The sequence below is a fragment of the Haemaphysalis longicornis genome, unplaced genomic scaffold (genome assembly GCF_048455015.1).
Source record: "Haemaphysalis longicornis isolate Haplotype H1 unplaced genomic scaffold, Haemaphysalis longicornis Haplotype H1 scaffold_4, whole genome shotgun sequence".
Lineage (NCBI taxonomy): Eukaryota > Metazoa > Arthropoda > Arachnida > Ixodida > Ixodidae > Haemaphysalis > Haemaphysalis longicornis.
The window spans coordinates 23,930,135-23,953,346 of NW_027526361.1; the positions used below are offsets into that span (position 1 = coordinate 23,930,135).

The window sequence follows — 23,212 nt, forward strand, 5'->3', positions numbered from 1 at the left end:
TCGTTCCCTAGTATGAAAAAATGAGGAGACAATTCTTTGAATGGTGTTCAAGGAATGATAATCGTGTCAATGTAAGTTATGTCCCAGCTGAGTATTGAGCATTCGTCGCTAGGGCTGCATATTTGCATTGTTTAAAAAAATGGCGTGTACTTTCATATGGCTAGCAGTGCTTCCGTTTTTCTCGCATCCTACGCACCGCTGCTCTGAATGAGCACGTGTGCCAAAAAAACTGGTTGATTCCTGTCATAGGAATCGGGAAAACACAAAAGTGAAATTTGTAGCGAAATCTGCAGCTGAGCATAATTTGCGGGTCGAGGGCTGTCTTGTGGGTGTGCTTGGCGAGCGACGTCCTGTTGGCGGGTCGCTTCGGCAAAGGTGTACTGGCGTCATTTCCGTGACGGATATGACGTCAGTGAAATCTTGATGTATCGCGGCATTAAAACACGTTCGTGTTAAAATATAAAACCCGAAAACGAACAACCCAAAGTATAACGTACTCTTTAGTTCTAAAGGTTGCTTCCCCGCAAGAAGGCCCTGTGTGCAGGGGTGCACCTTTTACAGACCGCTTGCTTCGTTGTACTGACGTCATTTCCGTGACGGATATGACGTCACTCAAATGTTTGTGTGTTCCGGAATAAAACACTTTCGTGTTAAGACATCAGCATTTTCCCACGCGGAATTGTCCAACGTGAAACAAACTTCATTTTCGACGATCAGTACTAAAGGGAATTTATATTGTTCCCAACATTGTACACTTTAGCATGATTGAGTAATATTTAAACCAGCTAAGGCGAATTCGAACGTTGTAGGACACTTCTCCATCGTTTTTTATGTTTTTAAAAAGCTCCCATGCGCTGGTAGTATCCATTTCTACCTTTCATTCCCGATGCGGCAGGAACTGTAGCGGTATATTATCCCCCAGTAACGAACCATCCGAAATTAAATTGCCTTCTCCAAAACAACTTCCTGAGCACAACTAGGTGACATCTGGTATTTCATTTTTCATTTCTAGTTTTATAAACAGTTACCTCAACCGATATGCGTCGAATCGATTATTTTTTTGGAGATCAGAGTGCGACGTGCTTCCTAAAGCGTTGCTTTGAAATAACAGGCAAACGTCATTTGAAGTTGGAACATTACACAAACCACAGGAGACTTTGTGTGCTCCCAAGTGCCCGTATGCCTGTACGAAACTGGATTCCTCAGTCACACTGTCTCGTTTTTTTTTTTTTTTTTTTTACCGGTACCCCTTGTCTGTCTGAAATTCCAACGACAGCACAGGCAAAAGAAAAAGGCGGAAGTTCCTCGGACTTCCTGGAGAAATATGAAACATCGAAGCTCGCTTCACTACACGAGCACAGGCGCGCCTTGCTTTCATTTTGCGCGTCTATTAACGTCAAAAGGGCCGCCGCAGGTCCTCCTGCACTCGACTCGTCGCTCCGGCGCATGTTTACTCGTGCCTTTTCATTTTTGTATCCCGCGAGGTTTCAGTGTTTCTGCTGATCCCCCGGCACGCAGCGCGCCGTGTGCCAGAGGTTCGAGATCGATAGATGTTCGCACAAAGCAGCGCCCGCAGCTATGCAGGAAGGCGCATGCATCAAAAACAGCTCACGTGGAGACGAAAGCTTTACGGATTATTGGCGAAGCTCCGCTTGCAGTGACGGAGAATGTGTGTCGCCGTGAGGGGAAAAAAAAAAAAAAAAAAAAGCCGAAAGAGATAGTGCGCCATGCGCCGAAACAAAACCTAAATGAGGCCCTCCACCCGTCGCTTTTTGTTGATACACCTTTTTATTTCCCATTACTGGGCCGTCGCTGGCAACTAAATCCCATTTTGGGTGGAGCGCCGCGGCTCTCTCATATATAGGTGCACACACGTATAGTCTCGTCTCATCCCTTGTCGAGCTCCAATCTTTTACGAAATGCGTTAAAATATCTCCTCTTTCGCGACGGCCTAAGATGGAAGAGAAGACACGCAGAAAAACTGCTATCCGAACTCGGTTGAAACGCGCGTGATAGCTCCACAGTGTCTTCCTCGCCGTCGCTTTGAATTTTCTGAATTTTTAACGTTTTTAGCTTTGACGATCTTGAGCCATTATAGAAAATGGAACACACGGCCGTGCTTTTTGCCAGGCGGTTGTCGGTTGAAGAAAAAGCTGCCCTTTTTGGCTGCGGAGGGGAGAGGCAGATGGGTGAGGGCGCGCCTTTGCATAAAGCCTTACACGCACTTACTTTTCACTGCCCAAGCTTTGCCGTGTGCGATATAAGTTCGTACACCCCGTGAAAAAACAAGAGGGAGGTTAGCTGCATAATTTTACTCGCAGGTTTAAATGGGAGGTAAATGCAAATGCGGCACGTGTAGTTTCCCGTTCGTCGTGACCTCACTTAACGGTAATTAAAAATCAAGCGATACGATTTGTGTTATGGCTTCAATTGCGAAAGAAAAACCGCGGAGTGCATTAGGCGCCTTCTAGCAAATCAGAAAGCGAACGGCTGCTTTTATTCCTCTCCACCAATTTTAGTTGCAGAGAGAGAGAGAGAGAGAGAGAGAGAGAGAGAGAGAGAGAGAGAGACGTCGCGCTTACAAAATAATGCGGGTTGCCTTACCGACTTCCGGCAACATTTCGTTGTTAGGCATCACCGAAGACGGAGCTATCGAATAACGCTGTAGCCACTCCAGAAGCAGGGCTCCCAGCGGAACAAAAATTGGAGTAATGTTTCCTGACGACGATCGTCTTACGTTTCTTCTGCGGTTTTGGATTACGCTTTAGCGAGCAACGAATGCTTCCTACAACACAGGGCTCTGCGTGAATGCGTGGCTCCCTGCATTTTATAACACTGACTGTTACGGCGGGAAGAGACGTTTTACATACTAAAGATGTGTTGAAGGAAATTAAATTGAAAAATGCTCCGGTTAGATTAGGTCAGATTGGGTTAGGTTAGGTTTAGGTTAGCTGTAGATTGGTTTTACGCTACGTTACGCCCCGTTATGTCGCGTTGAAACAGCCTTTGCTGCGTAATGACAGACTCTCCCGTCACAGAAAAGATGCCGCCTGTTCCTGAAGTTAATTCGTGCCACTATCAAGATCATTTTAATGGGACAGCTGTCCTGTGGAAAGGCGATAACTACAGCAATCTGTGACACTACTGAAGAAGTTATTCATCATGGTGCATTCTGGTCATCTTTATAACTTCTGACATTTAAAAAGCAATTAAGCAATCTATAATGATTGCGTAATTTCAGCGCTGAGTAAGCAAATTACGTACGTGTAATCGATTGGTCATTTTTTTTAAAGAAACTTGACGAATGCGGGGCGTTGCGAAAGCAGTGTTCAAAATCATGGTGCTCTAGAATTTTGAACTCAACTATTTTTTCTCAGCGGTACCCACTTCGTCTCGCTTGCCAACCTCCCACCCGTCCCTTTTGCTTTTTTTTCCCCCTTTAGACAGCTTTTATTGTCTTCCTGGACAATATTTTTTTTTGTACGATATTGTAGCTAGGAATAATATTGTGTAATTTATCGCTTAGCCAGCGATTAGCTGCTGAGTAGGATTGTAATCGCAGGTGATAGGCGCAAAGTTCTGGTTAGACAGTCGAAGGAATATTGAGATCAGCAGCTACAGTCCCACGTGCGGCCATACAACGAAAACAGCGGTGTTATCACCCCTGGTATCGGCAGCTGACACCCGGTACGTGCGACACCACTCACTACCCCGATAAATGCGCCTTGAATATGTATCACTCCGACGTTAGCGACACGCTCAGGTCCGCCGCTGGTTTCACACCACGTGCGCTAGTAGGGTTTAACGCACCGACGGAACGCAGGCGTTGAGGCGCGCCGAGTGGAAAGCTCCGGATTAATTTTGACCACCTGGGGATCTTCAACGTGCGCCGAAATCTCGTACACGCGGGCGTTTTTGCTTTTCGCCTCCATCAGAAAAGTGGCACTCGCACTCGCGTCCTCGTGCTCAGCAGCACAACGCCTTAGCCACTGAGCCACCGCGGCGAGTACGCGCTTACTTCTGAGCCCGAACAATTACCTTCTGGTGAAATTAAAACTGACAGTCACATAACCGTTGCACCCTTAGCGCGCAAATAGCTAATTAAAGGCGCCATGAAGACGAAATACAATCTTGGTCCGTAAAAAGATTGCATTGTCCCGATAACAATGATGCAAATTATACGGCAATCTTGAATCAAATACTCGAGATATTAAGGCCAACATATACAGCAGCGGCGACCCCAAGCCACTTTCCGGCGATGTTTTCACGACCACACAGAATCCGGTTTGTGCTGTTGGCGACCACCGGTGTAAGTCTCTGCCAAGAAACTTGAATGGGAAATTGTAGTGGGGCCTCTAGTTCTGTTTGATCGAATCACTTGTATGATAGCTTTTACTAGTGCACCTCCGTTTCATGCAGAGCACCATTCGATTTTCCTTTTGCTAGACTTGCTATCATTATTTTATTGCTGCATGTTGGGAGAAAAAACTAATTGACGGTCCTGTGCTCTATGCCTACATTGACCCGTCCAGCTTACATCAAGCGAACTCTGCAGTCGACATGTTACGGTCAATGGCGAAAATAGGCATAGAAATGACGCAGAGACGGAGGGAGGGAGGGAGGGAGGCAGGGAGGGAGGGAGGGAGGGAGGGAGGGAGGAGGAAGGAAGGAAGGAAGGAAAAGACAGTACAGGAAAGGCAGGGAGGTTGGCTACCCTAACCAGGGGGAGGGGATACGGGAAATGAAAGGGAAATAAATGGACAGCGGTACATATTAAAGGAGAAAAGGAGAGAAAGAAAACGAGGAAAACACAACGCGTGACCATGGCAACTACAAAGGCAGGATACAAAGGACGCACACAACACCAGAAAATCTTACTGTATATGTAAAGGGCAAGCATAAATAGCACCCTGGTTAAATGCAACGGCTAAAAAAATAAGGGCAAGGCTGCATAAACTTAATGAGCACTCGCTGTGTCTACCACATCGATAAGATCATTATATTGGTCCGTGTTCCTTACCGGTTGACTAGCGGCAGTAGATGCTTGCAAGTGCCGTAAAAACAAAGATTTTCAGCTGCAGACCGCGATACTGAAGCAGCAATGTATATCAATGTAATAAGTTACTGTTTCTCCAAAATAACATTTATGCCTATGTCGACAATCATACATTGGTGTCTTTTAGACGAGTGCTTTAGAGACGTTGGAAAAGAAAGCGATGAAGTACCTTTGTAGCCTCTGGTGGAGACGTCGGCGGACTCACTCTTGAGTCCACTCGGACTCATTTGGACTCAAACTCAACCGTGAGTTTGAGTTTGACTGAGCGCGAGGCTAGTGTGGCATGGTGAGTTTGAGCTTGAGTTAGTTTTACTCCAGTGAGCCCGAGTGAGCTTGAGCCCGACTGAGTTTGATTACGCCTGAGACCGAGTGAGTTCTGAGTCAATTCTGAGTTCTGAGTTCATTTTGAGTTTGAGTACATTTTGAGTTTTGAGTCCATTTGAGTTCTGAGTACATTTGTAGTTTTGAGTACATTTTTGAGTTCTGAGTTCATTTTGAGTTTTGAGCCCGAGTGACTTCTGAGTTTTGCGCTGACTGTGAGTTTGAGTTTGAGTGAGCGCAGATATGCTGCTCAGCAATGAGTCTGAGTCTGAGTGAGTGGTGATTCCAAAAATAAATTTGTGAGTGAGTTTGAGTGAGCAGCGCCGACTTTGCCGAGGTGTGCTCTGGTGTGTATCCGTACGGCAGCACACGGGTTCACCTACTCGTGATTATCACGGTCCAAAGATAATTAAAGGATTAAGACAAAATGCAAGTTTGGTTCTCCTAGCTAGCCTATGCAGGATTGCGTTATTTCGTGACAGGCCTTAGCTGGAATTGGGTGTTATCGAGTTTATTCTATGCGGGAGCGACTGAAAAGGCGAAGCCAGCGGTGGCGCCGTCTGTCTACTGCCTTTCAAATCTAAGCTGTGTCCGCCAAATTCAACCAGTCAGTCCTGATGGGCGAAGTCCACGGGCACCGCGGATAATCACTGAGCGATACTCTGGTCGCTCTATTCCACCGTACAGGTTGTTAGCCGCCCCAGACGTCCTTCCACCCACTGGGGCCACACACTATCTGATTATCACACCACCGATCAGACGGGGGACTCAAGTAGTGTTTTCTTTTTAGAAGGGCTCCGCGTCGATTAAAAATTTTAATCCGATTAATCATCAGGCTTTACTTGGTTACATTATCAATTATTCGGTGGCGTTCACTTGTGAAAGAAAATGAAAAGTTATTTGAAATAAAATAATGATATTATAATACACTAATATCAGTATGTTTCTAGGCTTGTTCGCAAACATTCCAGGTGAGGTAAGCAGGTCATCGTCTTGGCGCTGATATGGCCGGGAGGCTTGTCGCTGCTTTCGTCATTCGCACCATTTATTGAATCAGGATCATCCTCATTCGCCGTAATCGCAGGGGGCACTGATTATCGTGGTTTACTTAGGCGAGAGTTCGCCTATGCAACGATAATGCGGTGCAAGTTGCCGCTCCAATTTTCTTTTGTCGCGGGATATTTCTATTAGGAATATACATTATCCCGTCTTCTTGGCTATAATTTTGCGGTCTTCATCACTATAATCTCTGAGCATACTTGCATCGTTTCTGCAGTGACGCATGGCGGGTTATTCGAACACGAGTACGTTGCTCGACATGCTTACGTCGAATTTTAATATGGCACTCGTGGTTCATGCCGCTCGCGTGATTTCAGCCGATTAACCGGTTAAAAGAATTAATCGAGGCTGAATCATCAATCGATTAACCGGAAAGTTAATCGATCAGTCGCGCACACCTACTTTTTGTATTTTGTTCGCACTCGCCAGTATTCTGTCATCTGTTGCAAAAAGAAAACGAGAAAGAGACAGAGCTGACATAATTCCGAGGCGGTACAGCCATTGTCACACGGCTGTGCGATTTTGACGATCCTACGACCACGACGCAACATCTCGCACCGTGCGCCCTAAAGTGACGATCTGACAGTGGTCGCTCTAAAGCGGGAGAAATATCCCGGCGTGTGTGGGTAATGGCCTTAGGTAGCTGGCTCCCCAGGTGTTTTCAGCTGATCTCTGGTGTGGGTATCTGTAAATGTGTAATATGTGCGTGGGGTAGCAACGACATCTATTTGGGGTGACCGTGTTTCCACTTGCAGCCGCATCTATGAATCACGGCGGTTTTTTCTAACATCTTAGGAGTCCTAAAACAGGTCACGCAACTCGTACACAAACTCGCAATTACCCGTTGACTTCAACAAAGACTGGTGGTGTTGGATTTAGTTCTGTGCAACAATATTGTAAAGAAAATACACGTGGTCCAGTGGCTAAGACCCCGCTTTCCAAAATCAAAAGGCCTTGGTTTGGGCCCTGAGAAGTCTGACGCGGAAAAAGCATTTCGTTTTCAGATCCACGCTCGGCTGCTGTGCTTGTCCTGTATACCTGCGACGGACGCGAAATTTCAGATAAACGCCGATAAGAAGTGCCGCTTCTGTAATAAATTGCTGCCGCTGCCGCCCAATATGAAACACAAGTGGAAAACAGAAAACTGTGGACGGGGGAATAGAGCTGCTTTTGGGACAGCCTTTAACCAACGGATTAACGGACATACGCAACACATACTGCTGTCGGGAATAGGTCTAGTAAAGCGCTGTCATTTGCAAGCGTTTTTTTAGGTGGTAAACGACAGTATTGAATCGTATTGTCAGAGTCAGGTTTGTCGACACACCACTGCGGCAAACGAATCGTCCCAACTCTGCAGCTCATCACAAACAACGTGCCATCCACTCCGATTGCATTCTCTTCCCCCACCAGCACTCCGGCATGCTCAAGGACGCTGCCCCGCCGTTATCGCGGTTTCCAATCACCATCCAACCAAGGACCGCCCCGCGAGTGAGAGCGGCGGCGTTTTTGAAAGCACCGGAGGGGACGGGGCTTTCCTCGGCTGCTCTCTATTCCTCCTCTTATTGATGTTTGTAAAGGGAAATAGCTGACAAAGGTCACGGTTGTGAAAAGGAGGAGCGCGTCTTTTATTTACCGTCTACCACACAAAGCCGAGAAAGGCTGTACAGGCGAGAAGCCGCAGGAAGCGGCGGGGGTATACAGACAAACCGAAGCGAAATAAAGCTTCTCCCAGCGAGCGCGCCGCCGGGCGAGCCGCAAACAGATCAGCATCGCGTAGACGTCAATTTTCACGTCATCGCATCGCGCACCTTGCCGCGCGCCGGAACGAGCGCTTCGCGAAGTCGGCGAGAAAGTTCGCCCCATTGTGTACGGTTCGCGAGGGCGGCGTGGGGGTCGCGCGCTCTCGCTTATCTCGGGCCTGCCGCTCATTTCGGTCGCTGGAGGCGTGAAACGAGCCGCAGTCTGCCCGAGGTGCTGCGGGCATTTTGCCGCTCTCTTGGAGACGGCGTTGGCAGCCGTTCGCTTGACGAGTGCGCGTGTGCGGGCCCTGTCGAGTCTCACTGCTGCGCGGTGCCGTATGGAATGACGTGACCCGCTTTTCATCTTCCCCTGCCCGCGTCGTCGCCGCTGTCAGCCTGTCGCTTGCGCTGCCGCCGGACGAGTGCCGCGCGGCGAAACGACACAGTTCGCGCGTGCGGAACCGCATTTCGTCGCCGACCGAATAATGCTGTATTGGATGTCAGTCTTCCGATCACTCAGTGTAGTACGTTTGTTCCTTTCGCTCTGCGTTCGTTTTAAACCGCAGAGAGGGAAGAAGCAATAGCAGAGCGTGTTCGTATGCTATCGGACAAAAATTTTGTTTTCCTTTCAGCCTGCGCTTGTACTTGACACGTCTACACGTGCTGCATATTCTCCTACAGACATCGTTGCATCTTCTCAGGGCAGTATTAACCAAATGTTCGTGTTGCGACCGGCGGCATCCCTGTAATTCAAAGTAGTGTTTCCGCACGCCAAAGCTTCCCCTGGACAACAGTAGCCGACCGTTTTTTCGGACTCCGAAAATTCGGACTGGCTGGATATTTCGGACTTTACCGAGGAACCGCCAGTTGTGTCATAGGAGTAAAGACTCACTGGTTTTTCGGACTGCTCTTTTTATTCGAACTATTTTTCGTTCCCCTTTAGGCCCGAAAAATCGATCGGCGACTTACTGGGTGCACTGTAGTGGTTGGTTACGGATTAATTTGTACCAGCGGACAGTTTTCCAACTGCCTGTAAATCTCGCACGCATGGATGGTTTCGTCTTTCGCCTCTGTCAGAACAGTCCGTGCCAAGTTCTGGAACTTGCAGGGAACGGCTTTACAGGCCACCACAGTTGCGTAAGCAGAGATGGGTTTGTGGGGTTGAGACCCCTCCACAGAATGCTCACGGGCATATTGTATGAGCATACATTAATTTCTATAGCAGGCAGCTGGCCTTTCTTTAGCTTCCGTTTCATTTCTTCTTTCCTTTGTTTAAACCCCGTGAAACCCCGAAATTTTTGTAACAGACGCTGCGTACCGAGGAACGAAACCTTAGCCAGCTAGCCAGAGTTAATGTACTGTTTATCTTATTTGAAAGTCTAGGGTGAGCTTCCACACGCTGAATTGCACATGTAAAGTTAAATTGAAATATTTGGTGCAAGAAGGGCTGGAGGAATCTTTTACCCTCCTTTGCTCCCTGACGAGGAGAGAGGGCAGGGGAATTTTCGCGTGGTTCTACAAAGCCAGGGTGAAGTTTTTAAAGGTTTCTATTTTGTGTCCTCGAAATTTCTGACGAATACGTTACTCGGTAATTCTTGCGTTTTCAGTGAACAGAATTTGTTTAGCATCGGTTGTCGTTCTCCTATTACAAGTGACCTCGACACGAGCAGTCCCAGTAACGTCGCAGGTTGAACAATCATCGAGCGACTATGGTAATGATCTCTGGACGTCCATTAGCCTCGGGCACTGAGGCATAGATATCTGTCTTCGCTCGTTCTCACTTCCTCGTGTTTTCTCTTGGCGTCCGGGAGCATACGTACGGAACACATGCTTAGAGCCGCCGGTGGACTTCACGCTAGCGCGCTTCCTGTCCATGATCACGCTTTATTTGAAAACCCTAACCCAACCCAATTCTTGAAGAACTCCACGGGCATGACAATTTCTTGCGATCAGACGGGGAACATAGGTCAATGAGAAGTCCAGTCATGCAATTTCAACCAAAACACTTGATCTTCGCTGAGGAATTGTTGCAAAGTGTGATGTTTGCATTGGGTAATATTACAGCCCAGATCGCTCTGGTTTTGAGTCAAATGGTATTTCCGGCACCAATATCCGTTCAAATTTCTCTCTTGTGCGCAGGGATTTGTCACTGACGTGCACTGTAGCAAAGGCCATTGTCTACTTTTAAGAGTGTAAACCGGAGTTAGTGCTCTGGACACAAGAATGGAAAAATTAATTTGCACTCGGCACAGAGCAAATGTGCCAAAAGGCAGCCACGTATCTCTGCACAAGTCTGGCTGCAGCGCTTTTTCTCTCTACTAGCCTCATGTTCGCGTTGAGTGATTGTCTCAGTTTCTGATTAAAAAAAAAAAACAGCGCAAAGACGACGAACAGAAAAATAAGGGAGACAGGACAGCGCGTGTCCTGCCTGTCTCCCTTCTTTTTTTTTGTTCGTCGTCTTTGCGCTGTCTTTATTTTTTTTTTCCATCGTGAACAAGTACCAACTAGCCCATTTGACAGTCCTTCTGCTATCTCAGTTTCGCTTACACAGCGGCTTCAGTGCTTGAGCTTGATTGCTTTGTGTTTGCTCCCTAACATGGCCCACAGCTGACCCTTCTAACAGAGTGCCCTGCATGTCCTTTTGCCCGCCTTTCCTGCCCCCCTCAGGGAGACCAGTCAGGACCGGAAGTCACAGCGCCCGGTCCATGAACAGGGACCTACACGGTAAGCCCTCCTCTCCTTGCACCAAACCTCCGCATGGTCTGCTACGCCTTCCACCAATCCCGTGTCTCCACGCTGCTGAATGTAACCGATAGTCTGGACTTGAAGCGCAGTAGTATAACGCATGAACTGCGCGAGAAGCGATGCTGAAGCCGGAACAGTCTTGTGCTGCGTGGCATCTTCCGGCATGTTCGCAACCCATCGCTTGGGGCAGGGTTAGCCGGATATGGGACTGTCCCTCATTAGTGAGTCTCAGCACTCCGTATGCTCCGTGTTGTACGTGATTACCGTGTAGACCAGGGCGCGTCTGGGCACTTGCGCATTCGTCGCGGTAGGGGGGATTAGTTCAGCGGGCCGGCCCTCCCCATGCCCGTGCATTCGTCACGGTGGGGTGCACCTCCTCGCCCTTCCTCCTCGCCTTCCGCGCGCGCAGGCGCAGTCGGGTCCCGGTCAACACGGTAACTACGTAAACGACGGAACAGACGGACTGCTAAAACTCTATTGCAACGAAGCCGTCGAGCAGGTCGCCCGTTGCGTAAGGACGTCCTTGCGGGCAGCGAACTTCAGCAGCATCGCGAAAGGGTCGCCGTACTCACCACTGCGAATGTGTTTACGTTCGCAGGGTTCTAGACTGTTTACGTTCCAGCCATGTTCTTACTCTGAAAGCGAAAATTTAAAACTAAGATTTCTCCAACGCGCCTTTCGTATGATGGCTAGGAGTTCGCAAGAAGATATTAAAAGAGCTACGACATAAAAAATAGTCAACGTGGTTTGTTACTTGTACAAAAAATGACAGTATGACCTCTGCTTGACTAGGCTTAGTGACATTGCTGGTGGGACTCGGTTCCTGGTTCGACTGTCGTCCCAAGACAGTGTCTGGGTTCGGGTTGATCTGATGAGTCCCACCAGATGAGTCGCCCCCAATTGATAATGTTAAGAAAAAACGCTTTCACGTTCCTTGTTATACACAACTGCTGTAGAAACACGCTTAGCCCGCCACACCCTGTGGGTAACTAAGTCCGACCGCACCATGAAAATCATTTTCATTTTTCCGCGCGAAATTGTACGGCGCAACAAAAACTTGGCTAAAATGGGTTACACAACTTCAAATTTTTACAGTTTGAACGTTAAGTGAGGACTAGAATGCCGACAACTCGTGGCCAAATATGTGTTAACCGAGAAGCGTTATTTTTTGACAGCGTTCTTTAGACAATTACCTCAGTGTCACAATGTGTATCCAAGGTATTAAGGCAGAAACAAAACGCATGTCTGAAGATAAAACAACTACATCAGCAGTAGTAGCAACACGAAAAGTCATTTGCGGTGCGCCAACGCAGTATCTGGCAGATTTCGTCTACGACGTCACACTCGTTGAACTTTTGTGCCCTCTAACGCTGCGAGCCAGGAGTATAGTAACTCCGCGCAAGAGCGTTAGTTAAGCGCAGAAACAAAAACCACAGCCAACACGCCGTGGTATTTCAGTGGCTAAGGCATTGTACTCCTAAGCCCTACGACGCGGGTTTGATTTAGTGGATCTTATGGAGACGGGACACAAAAACGCATGTGTGTCTATATTCCGGCGCACGTTGTAGATCCACAGGTGTCCAAAATTAACCCGTAGTCCTAAATTACGCGTGCCGCATAGCCTAGGTCTAATTTCGGTGCGCAAAACCACCCAAATTTGATCTTTTTTTTAAATACACTAGGCGGAAAACTATAACGAAGCTCGGAATTCTAGAACTTTATTCCCTTGTTCGATAACTAAACCGTGGTATATAACTTTCCATTTGGAGACGGTAAAAAAGGACTACAGAACAGGTTACTGAAATTGTGAATTCTTAATCTATATTAATTGATGTGACTGAAAACTATTTTGACAGCAGAGCTATTTAAGCCTTGAGTTCCGCCGTCCAGTTTTACCGGAAACGGAATCCCAAGAAAAATACCGAGCGCACGTGAGCGTGCGCCTCGTGAGGAGCGCCCGGTGTCGGCCAGCCCGACCTTCGAGAACACTCTTCCCAGCGTTCGTGGAGGGATCTCTCGCGTGCTCTTCTACTCGTCAGTTCACGTGCGTTCGCGCCTGAAGTGGGGAGCACAGACGCCGAGTTCGAGAGGAGTCCGGTTGCGGCGGGTTCTAGCACGTGCCAACGCGGCCCGCTTTGGAAGAGATGTGAAAGGCTGCGGACAGAACGGTCCGGGACTGCCAGTCATGGAGAACTCTTAGCGGCAAGATCGGTAATCCATGCGAGGTGCACCAGCCGGATCTCCCACGAAGGGAGAGGGGCCGCCAGCTGTGCTGTTTCTCCAGCCTCGCACCACTTGTGCAAGCTGCGCCAGTTTTTCTCTAACGCCACTCTCAGACTGAAAAAAATACTTTTTACGTGTAGTATTTTCTAATGTATTTTTTTATAGTCAGCCAATTTTCGCTCCTTTCGCTAAGACGGATTGTGCACGATAGGCTGGTTATAGAAAACTCAATGAACAAGAAATTAAAGCTCGATTCCGATTAATGCAATTTGAGGGCACTAATGAAGTGTCTTACGCATTTATCTCGCTTGACGATCGCTGAGACACGTCACCAATGCGTGAAATGTGGCAGAATTTACTTCTATACCGAAAACTGTGTGCTTGCGAGAGCCCTCCTTGAGTTAATCAAGTCTGTATATATGCATTTCATAGAGTTCCAATAGAAAATTTCTATTATTTCGTGCATTATTCTGATTTTTCTCGCGTTGTTTGCGCCCAAATGTTATTGGATGCTAGCGGCCTAGTCAGGTGGCGTCCTTTTTCAGCATTTTCCCTAGCTCCACAATTGTGTACATTTAGCTGATTCCCACAAGCACGGAGCTGCTGTTTGATCAGTTCACTGTGGTTCCTTATGCTCGCACAAACGTTCCACTAGGCGCAAAATGTCCTCGACCCAAATACCAGCCGACGAGATACGACTACAAGATTATCGGTCGACTCGTAATAAATTATATTACTGTCCTTAGACTGGAGCAACGGGCTTTAATTTTTCGTTCATCGAATTCGCTTCTTTCTGGCCTAAGCAATGCGGCCGTCTCGCACAATTCACCTCCAACGAAAGGGGCGAAAGTTCCTAATCCGTTAGAGGAACTTTCAACTTAGTGCGGCCTGTTCCGGTACTGAAGACAAAGGTAGAAGAATGAGCTAAGGCGCACAGAGGCCGCCGAAAAGACAACACTTTTATTCTTTCTTTCCGAGCAACCTTGCAAGGGAGGGGCGCACGTCTTACATAGGCCCTCCAGCAAGTACATACACAAGGCCTGGCAGCTCTGTTGTGGCCTCTGCGGGCAAGGATAGGCATGTGAGTGCGCTCCGTAAAAACGAATTAGAGGCGAAAAGCCAGCGTGCAGGGAAGCAAGAAAAAAAAAGGAACAATTGCGTCGCTTAAGTAGAACACCACAGAGGCAGAACAGTACGAGGAGTAGGAAGAAGAACAGCAAGAACAGAGTAATGGGGCCAAAGAAAAGAAAGATTCCAATGCGGAAGAAGCATCCGGTTTCGACAAGAGAAGGCGTCAATCGGATTCCGGTAATCGCGTTGGCCAGATCAGCAGAAAATATCAAAGGCGCCGCTTCAGCACAGAGCCTACACGCATGCGCCCCGTCTGGCTGGGCCAGGAAGAAGTCTGGCTGACATGCACTTGCCAGGTTGGCGAAATCCAGTTGAGGGTGTGGGCAGGAAGTAACGACAGGGAGGGCCATGAACGACAGAGACACGAGAGGGCAGGCTCCCTCTTCGGGACGGCAGAGGCTTTGCGCGGGACGGCTCGCGTCAGAGGTCAAACCACGCTCGGCGGCTCGACGCGGCGATAACGCCGAGCAGGTGTAGCCCCCATTGTTTACTCGTGACATCGACTCGTCTCCCGCCGCCAACATCCGCGTTAATACCACCTTGCGGAAACGCGTCGCGCAGCCTCCCCCTGCCTTCGTTCTCGCGTTCCCATCGCACAAAGAGGGAACCGCCCTCTTCACACACACACACACACACTCATGCTCTCTCTCTCCCTCCTTTTCTCTTTGTGCATTCCTGTTTTCGGAGAAGCCGAAACGCAATCAATCCCCTTCCTGTTCCCTGTCTAGCCGACACGACCAGGCAGGCAGCCGGAAAATGAGAGGAGCATAACCCAAACAAAAGATGCCTCGAAGCACGGGCGAGGATTAAAAGCCTTCGCTTTCGGCGCCTCTTTCCGAGCCCACAGCGCAAACAGCGTGGCATTCCCGTCTGTGCCCGACGAGGAGAACGCAGGTGTCGTCGAGCGCGTTGAGAATTATCGTGCGGCGGCGAGCCGCGCTATGCAGTGCATCAAATAAACGGAGTCATTGTCATTGCCGTACTCGAGAAGAAACGTGCGCGAGGCTGTCGGTGTACGTCTGGGTTTCTATTTTGAACGCGATAGGTGTCACTAGGCAATCCGTCACGTTGGCGAAGGCTTTGGCGAGCTGAGAGCACAACTGCAGCTAACGTATTGCTGCGTAAATAACCTAAACGATTGACATATTTATTCTGCCAGCGGCTGGCCTTTCGAAGAGGCGGGAACAAAAAAAGCGCGCCAAACAACCCTGTGAATGTGATTGGAAAGCAAAGCTGTAAACGACACACACAACAATTACCCATGCGACGTCCAAATAGTGAAACCAGAGACAAGTGAAATGCAGTCAACCCCACCCTTCATTACTTCAAAGAGTTATTCTTTGCTAAGTTTAAACCAAAGCATGATTCATGAACGGTGGTTGGTTGAGTTGTGTTGGTGAAGCACATAAGTGGAAACTCTTTTTTTATATATAAAATTAAAGGAAGCTCAGACCCGGTGTTAGACGAGCTCACTTGTTCTCCGTCTCTGCCGCCGCCGACGCAGGTGACGAGATCGGCGGCAGAGACGGAGGTGAAGTGAGATGCCATGCGTTGGTGTGAGCTTCCTTTTTTTTTGTAACTCCTAGCGCATGTGCAAGGCGCGCACACGGCCGCTACATGTGCCGTGGGCGGAGCGTACACGGCGCGATAGGTCGCGTGACACTATCACGTAGCATTCAGCGAGAACACAGGGGGTAAACCCGCAGATGTGCTTGATGAGTGCACCGCCTGTCTTCCCCGTCTCCGCGTGGGCACGTAGCTCAATCGGTAAGACGACGGGCTCTCGCTCCGTTACTCTATTCGTTCCAGGTTCGATTCCTGACAGTGCCAGTAACTTCCTTCATTTGTTCGCGGGAGTTTTGTATTGACACCAACGGTTACCAATGAGCCCTTCGGGGGTTATAGGTAAAAAGCTTTGCTTTAAAAACGGCGCTTCCTATTCTGGGTACCTCTCGAGCTTGCTTCTTCTGGTCTAACACGCAACAAAGTACACCTCCGGGCCACCTTATTGGGAGCGCCAAACGTGTCCGCGTGAATGGTAACGCATTTTCTTTAAACTGAGCTTCTCGTAATGATACGCTCCATTATTACACGGAGCACTGAGACCTCGAATGGGCGCTGAAATCAGCTACCGATGGTACGACCTTATAAATTCACTTGATTTTAAGCGATACTAGTTGTTGATCTTTCACGGCGGCTGTTATTTATACGATAGAGTATAGTATGTGTTCCGCATCCCTTGAGCTCCCCTCGAAGGGATCTCAGCTGAAATTCTGTTTAGACACGATCAATCGTTATCAGCGGATAGGCGTTACTTCCATGGCGGTAATCTACTCCTACCGTTGCCGATCTAATTCCAAGAAGGCCGCATTTAGGTTTGGGGATGGCCAATGTGGACTCGGAGCCCTCTGCTACGCCGTGCCTTGAGACAACGTTTGTCTTGCGTATCCCGAATTCTCTTTTCGAAAAACCCAACTTTCCGCTCGTAAGACGGGAACGCTGTGATCGTGGGATTCAGCGGGCCACGACATACATAAGAAGACTGCAGAGGTCTTTGTTTACATTTGTGTGTGAGTGAGAAGAGTATTCTGGGGAAAGATGGGGAAAGAAAGAGAAGAGCTTCAGCAAGATCCAGTGGAGCGCCATAACAGAAGTATCACGTATACGACTTGAGCGTGAATATAAACGTGCGTGATAATGCGATAAACCATCGTGATTCTATCTATAGTGCGTGCGTGCGCGCGCGTGTGCGTGTGCTTGCCTGTGCGTGTGTGTGTATAGATGAGTAAGGGGGGGGGAGAGTTGAGGTTGTGGGTTGTGCGCTTGTTTGAGTGAGTCAGGGAAAATGGGGGTATCGATCGTGAAATGGAGGTAATGTGTAGAAAAATAGAAGATAATGGTGTTGCAACATTTCACCAAAGTGAAACATGTTATCGCCAGCACTATTGTGATGGCAAGTCCTATGTATGGTGAAGTTATCGAATACATGAATTGAGAGGTCCCTGAGGAAGATAGCGAACGGAGTTTATTCCATAGCAGGCTCGGGTACTAGGTGTTTAGTGCATTGCTCTGAAATTGAGTTGATTTTTCAGCATGCTTTTTTTTTGCTCTCACATATTTTTAAGAATTCTCGTGCTAAAAATGCTCTGTCTTCTTTCCTCTTTTCGTACAGGTGCACCAGCTGAAAGTACCGACAGTGAGTAATCACTTTTGCTTTATTTTACAATCATACTTGTTAAAGGGGCATGGAAACAAATTCTTAAGACGGCTTCGGCCTCTAATCGTTCGTCCTCATCCTTCTTTCATCATCATCATCATCATGAGCAGTCATTCTGATAGCTAAATTCTTTTGCCGATGAAGGTGCTCTCCTTGCTTCAGACTTAGAAAATAAAGCATTATGTTCAGTTAATTTCGTCCCCGAATTTTTTTTCAGTGTAGGGTATCGTGGGGCATGACGCCATAAATTGTAGCCCAAGTAGTGGTGCTCGGTAGCAGTCATAAACACTGCCTACCGAAAGTTACCAAAGCAAAGAAATTTTCAACGCACATGTTCTTTGTCTCAAGCTGAGCTCGAGGTCACGTGTTCGATTCCCGTCCGCGGTGGCTGTTTCACGAAAGTAGTGTAAGCGAGCACTGCGAAGCCGTATTAGATAACAGGCAGTGTGGGCAGTTTTTTTACGTTCAAACGCTGAATTTCCTGCAAATTATTTACCAATGTTCTAGGTCTTTCTTTCAATGCCCAAGCGTTTTCGTTTCCCTAAGCGTTGGTTTACATCGCCGTATGCCTCCAAACATTTGTTTTGTCCCTTCCTTCGGTAACCGGTGCTCCTGCTTTTCTGCTGGCGAAACGACTATCTTCTAATCTATGTTTTTATGCAGTCATACATCCCTAAAATATTTCTTTCTCTGCTAACATCAATGATAATGTTTTCGTAATGTTTTTTTCACTTCTATTCGCAGATATCGACAACTCGACGAATCGCCTGGCGCCATTTTTGCTGACTTTGCTCCTGAGCCTGGTCTTGGGCATGTCCTAGCCGGAGTCTGCCTTATTTATTCAGGTATATGCCGTTGTCTAGAAATATTTAAGTATTGCAAGTTAGCTCCGCATTCGAAGAATTGATCAGAACATTGAATATGATGACAGGTGACGGGTGACACAAAATGACTCACTGTCTATATAGTGCGCGTGTGCACGTGCGTGCGTGTGTGTGCGTGTATGCGTGTGTGGGTTTGTGTGCGTGTATTCTTGTGTGTATGCGTGTGTGTATGTGTGTGCGTGTATGCTGTGTGTATGTATGCGTGTGTCCGTGTGCGTGTATGTATGCGTGTGCGCGTGCGTGTGTGCGTGCGTGTGTGCATGTGTGTGTGCGTGCGTGTGTGCGTGCGTGTGCGTGCGTGTGCGTGTGTGCGTGCGTGTGTGTGCGTGTGTGCGTGCGTGTGTGCGCGTGCTGTGTGCGTTCGTGTGTGTGTGTGTGCGTGTGCGTGTGGGGATTACCTAAGTTTTACTGGTAATATACTACTTGCTATAATACAATGCCGCCTTTGAAAAAACACACTCGAATCGAGCCTAACAAACCATGGTAGCAAGGTATGAACACTCAGCTTAACTTTAAACACGTGGCTTTAAACTACGGTAAACCTTCTTGAAGCAGGACGAAGTCGCACCTCACTTAACCGGCTTAAAGTATGCATGACTCCAGTGCACTATTAGGGGCAACGGCAGGGAGAAGGATAGTAGGGCGATCAAGTTGCTGAAAACGATTCCCCGTTTATTCTCGTAACCTGAGGGACGCCCTCAAAGGCATTTTAAGGCAGTGAAATTGCTGTTGTAAAAAAAAACGGTACTTAAATTAAACTTTATGTCACCTTTAATTAGCCGCACGCACCTGTCAGAAATGTCCCCGCAGTGTATTTTTGAAGGGCTTCGTTTGAAAAAAGCGGAAAAATTTTCTGTGGTCGCCTTGAGTCTATTGTAGCTAAATCTTCTAGTTTCATCTCGACGACTAGTGATTTCTTTTTATTCCACGAGCGTGTAATCAAGAGTATGCTCTTTTCCTTGCCTCTTTTTTCCTCCACTAGACAAGGCATTCACGACTTCGTCCAACGTCGAACGTCAAGGAGAGTCTTCGACGTCTACGCAAGCAGAAAAAACGGTTCTCCGGACTCTCTCCCGACCCAGGGGGAACGTCAGAAGATACCTTCGAAGCGCGAATTTTTTTCTTCTTCGATTCGTACGACTCATCGCATCTTATATGAGGCCTGTCGCCTTTTTGAATAAGCTGCCCGTGAGAAGTGATCCCTGAAAAAGAGAGGCGGGAGCGATACGTTCTTTTTATAGCGAAGACCAAAGAGGCGCACTATGCCAGTCTTGTAGAATGTGTAGCCAAGCGTAGACTCTGCCATGCTGTGTCGTGCAAAGCATTTATCGAAATGTTTTCATTCGCTTTTTTTAAAGCAAGCTTCACCACGCACTGATTGCTTTTTCTTTAATATTGAACGCACTGAGGGGAAGCACTCATTTAATGGATATCGCGAAATCATCGTTAAAGGCTCGTGATACAGTGCGTTAGCGAGATAAAAATGGCTTCGACCTTAAAAATGCACGAACAAACGATCAGTCGCTGCTAAATTTAGCAGCTATTAAAACGAAGTGTTGTGTAAAAAACTGGATTCGTTAAACTTTGTAAATAGACGAGCGTTGCTAGTTGCAGTAAAAGCTTACGATAAGATATAATCACGCTGTTTCTCGCTCTAATGTCCATAAAAATTGTGAAAACTCAACATTGAGGTCTCCACGTAAACGACGCAGCACCGTTTTATTCTCTACCTCACGTTTTTATCGATTCTATCGAAATACGTAATAATGAAAGCGATAACACTTTCGTCAGGAAGCTCAATCTTAATGAGGAGAAGAATGGGTATAACGCGGTAAAAATAAGGGGAAAAAAAGAACAATCGCGAGCTAATATTTTGCCAGCGTGAAGGCATATGTCTACGTTTGTACGCACATCATTGTGGTCTCACACTCGAATGAATTCTCGTGTCTTGCCGGCTATCGCTCTACAGTCGTTGTGTAAGTAACCGTGTTTTGTTATATTACGCGAGATGCTAGTCCCCACAGAGCCCTTCCCTTGTATTTGCTAGTAATATATTCGGGTCACTACTGGCTGTCTATGGAGCCTTCAGACATCACCACATAACCACATCATGAGTTTGTGAAAAGATAACGCATTTTCTTGTCCCCTTTGCTACGTAACCTAAATATAATATTCACAAACAAGAAAAAAAGAAACAAAGAATAAAACGCGAAGTACGTAGGGTCATGAGTTGCGTAGGTGGAGGCACAGATTGAAGACCTTGTGAAAGCAGAGCGCATTGTTGGTGGGCTTCGTCGTTTATTATGTGGCTGACAGCGTCATCGTCTCTGCAGCTCAGAATGGTCTACATTCTACTCATGAAGATGTAAGGCGATGTTTCATGTAGGCAAATGTTCTCTCGAAGTATAGCAAGTGCCTTTGAAAAAATGGTCTTGAAGGCTTCAGCCTAATACCTGCAAGGTCACGTACGCGTACGCGCCGAGGTTTAGTTTTCTCTGCGTAGGCTCAACCACTGCCGTAACGCTGCGATGCTATAGCCAAGCAAACTTGGTTGGTTGTAGGGTTTTAACGCGCCGACGCAACGCAGGCGATGAGGCGCGCCGTAGTGGAGGGCTCCGGATTAATTTTGACCACCTGGGGATCTTTAACGTGCGCCGAAATCTCGTACACACGGGCGTTTTTGCTTTTGCTTGCTGAGATGCCCTAGAATTCAGCAAAGTTTGTTTTAATGCGCATCCTTTCTCGACATGCTTACGTTACTCAACAATTTATTACCATGCGCCTCTGGCGGTTGCGTATGGGAACCACCTGCAGTTCAGGTGAGCGCAGCGTAATTTACCATGCAGTCGGCGCGGGCATGAGTGGAAGTTTAGACTGCATAAATAATTAGGCCTAATGCTTAACAACAAAGCTGCAACAGCCACCGCTCCGAAGAACTTTTTTCTTCTGATTTTCATTGCGGGATTTAAATTCAACAATTGCAGTCAATGTAAAACTAACTCAACGCCTGCCTGTGTCTGTACTAGCGTAAGGATTTCAGAGGAGCAACAGTCACGCCAGAAAATTTCAATTTCCGTCGCTCATGAATTATTAGCCAATTGTGGGTGGTTTGGGGTCACGTGCGAGAATACAGGAGCGCCGAGTGTGGTATAACGACTTCTCTACATCAGTAGGATTCACTTTTCATATTACGAACAATAATACGAGTCCCCGAAACGCATTATTCAGTGACACGCAGAAAATGGCCGTGGTTGATTCGAAAAGCCTTTTACCCGTTCGCGAACATCAACGTTTGAGAGAAAACGTGCGCGCTCTAACGCTAGTCAATCTCCGAAGCGGGGGAAGAACACTTGTATGTAAAAAGGAATGTTTGTGCTAAGCGATGTTGTTCAAGTACACTTTGGTTTTATTGCAACTTACGGCATTTTTCCTACTTAATGCATCGTGTTTCTCCTTGGTAGGCAGGCTTGTAAATATTGTATTAGCTGGATTCGCCGGGCAGGCTCATTGTGTGTGCCGAAGTTCATGGTAGATGAGGCACTTTGGCTAAAAGGCACATAGGTCACAAGCGAGTCAAAAACGTCGTTGATGTATAGTTTTGGAACTCAACCGAGAAAACTCCGTAATAACTTTTCTTGACCGCGTAGCGTGTAACCTAGAAGCAGTATTTAAAATTTCGGTATTGGGCTGCCGTAAGTGCAAGAGACGTTTTTCAGTGTTCCGTCCGAACTTAGTTGCCTAATTTCAGCAATGCATACAAATTTTGTTACGCTCTTCGGCGGTACAATGTCAAAACGCTTGTATTGTGTGCCTATTCTTCTGACTTGTCTCTATATCTTCAGCTTGTTTTCATGCTTAGAAATCTGCTCTTTGCTGTTATTTATCATCGCTATAATTTGTTTCGTCCCTTATGTGCTCATTGACTTGTCCAATCTCAGATGCGTAGCGGGTGCAAAGGGGACATGCGTAGGTTAAAGCTGCGTACTGAACACTGCTTTAGAAAGACGTTATTCCATCCCTACAGCAATGCTTCAGTTTAAAACAGAATATTTTTATAGAGTTTGTGTACAGCTGTTGCAATTTTCTGTGTACAGCGTTCGGAAAAATAAAGGTCTTCAGCCCCGCAGCTTCTTTTCAACTGTGCGAGTCTCTCTCTCTCTCTCAACGAGCTGCCTGCCCACTTACCACACATTTGGAGCAATTTACACCCACTGAAACACATTTGCACTGACTGTTAACGAATATTCGGAGCTTTACATGCGCGCAAATGCAAATCCGGTCGCTGCAGTGCCGCCAGAAAGGTAAATCTAGAGCGGTAGTACTAGGTTGAGCACAAGTCGTCCGCGGGACGCCAAATTGCAGAGGTGGGCGAGAATGTAGTTTGCGCAAGGTCAGCGACTCACTTTCTTGCTACCGGAAAGGTGCTGACTTGAAGTCCTAAAATTGCACACCAGCGATCCGCAATGCATGCGAGATAAAAACGCGGCTGAGTTAAGTAATCCCGATCGTAAACAGTCATACTTTGCACTGACACCATAGGGCAACATTCATCGTTTTCTGATAGCTTGATTTTTATACCCTGCAGGAGTTCGTGGATCGATTGCATTTACGAATAAACTTTCGTCGCGCGTCCAAGCACAATGAATTAACTCTTGTGAGCAAGCTTCGAATGCGCCAAGCCCTGCCCGTCCTTTCCCACACTGCATTATTATGGGCGAAATTGTGGAGTGCGTACAGCCTTGGTGAACCTCTCCATGCCATACTACCAGTATCTTTTATCAGGATCGAGTTCAAGGGTCCACAAACAGCAAAGTAAACCAGAAGATAAGCTCATCTC

At 47.4% G+C, this 23,212-nt stretch overlaps 1 protein-coding gene across 2 annotated transcripts in view; it reads left to right on the top strand.

The window, feature by feature from the left end:
- The window catches only part of LOC144178377 (uncharacterized), a 320,469-nt gene extending 297,956 nt beyond the window's left edge, over positions 1-22,513 (top strand). Inside the window, exons 5-8 of one of the 2 annotated variants that reach the window (XM_077706166.1) lie at positions 10,843-10,899; positions 17,447-17,470; positions 18,236-18,336; positions 19,358-22,513. In XM_077706166.1, coding sequence (XP_077562292.1) covers positions 10,843-10,899; positions 17,447-17,470; positions 18,236-18,312 — 158 coding nt within the window. In that variant the 3' untranslated portion in view covers positions 18,313-18,336; positions 19,358-22,513. The remainder of the gene's footprint in view (positions 1-10,842; positions 10,900-17,446; positions 17,471-18,235; positions 18,337-19,357) is intronic. The other variant, XM_077706167.1, reaches the window with a different exon arrangement.
- The last annotated feature ends 699 nt before the right edge of the window (positions 22,514-23,212 follow it).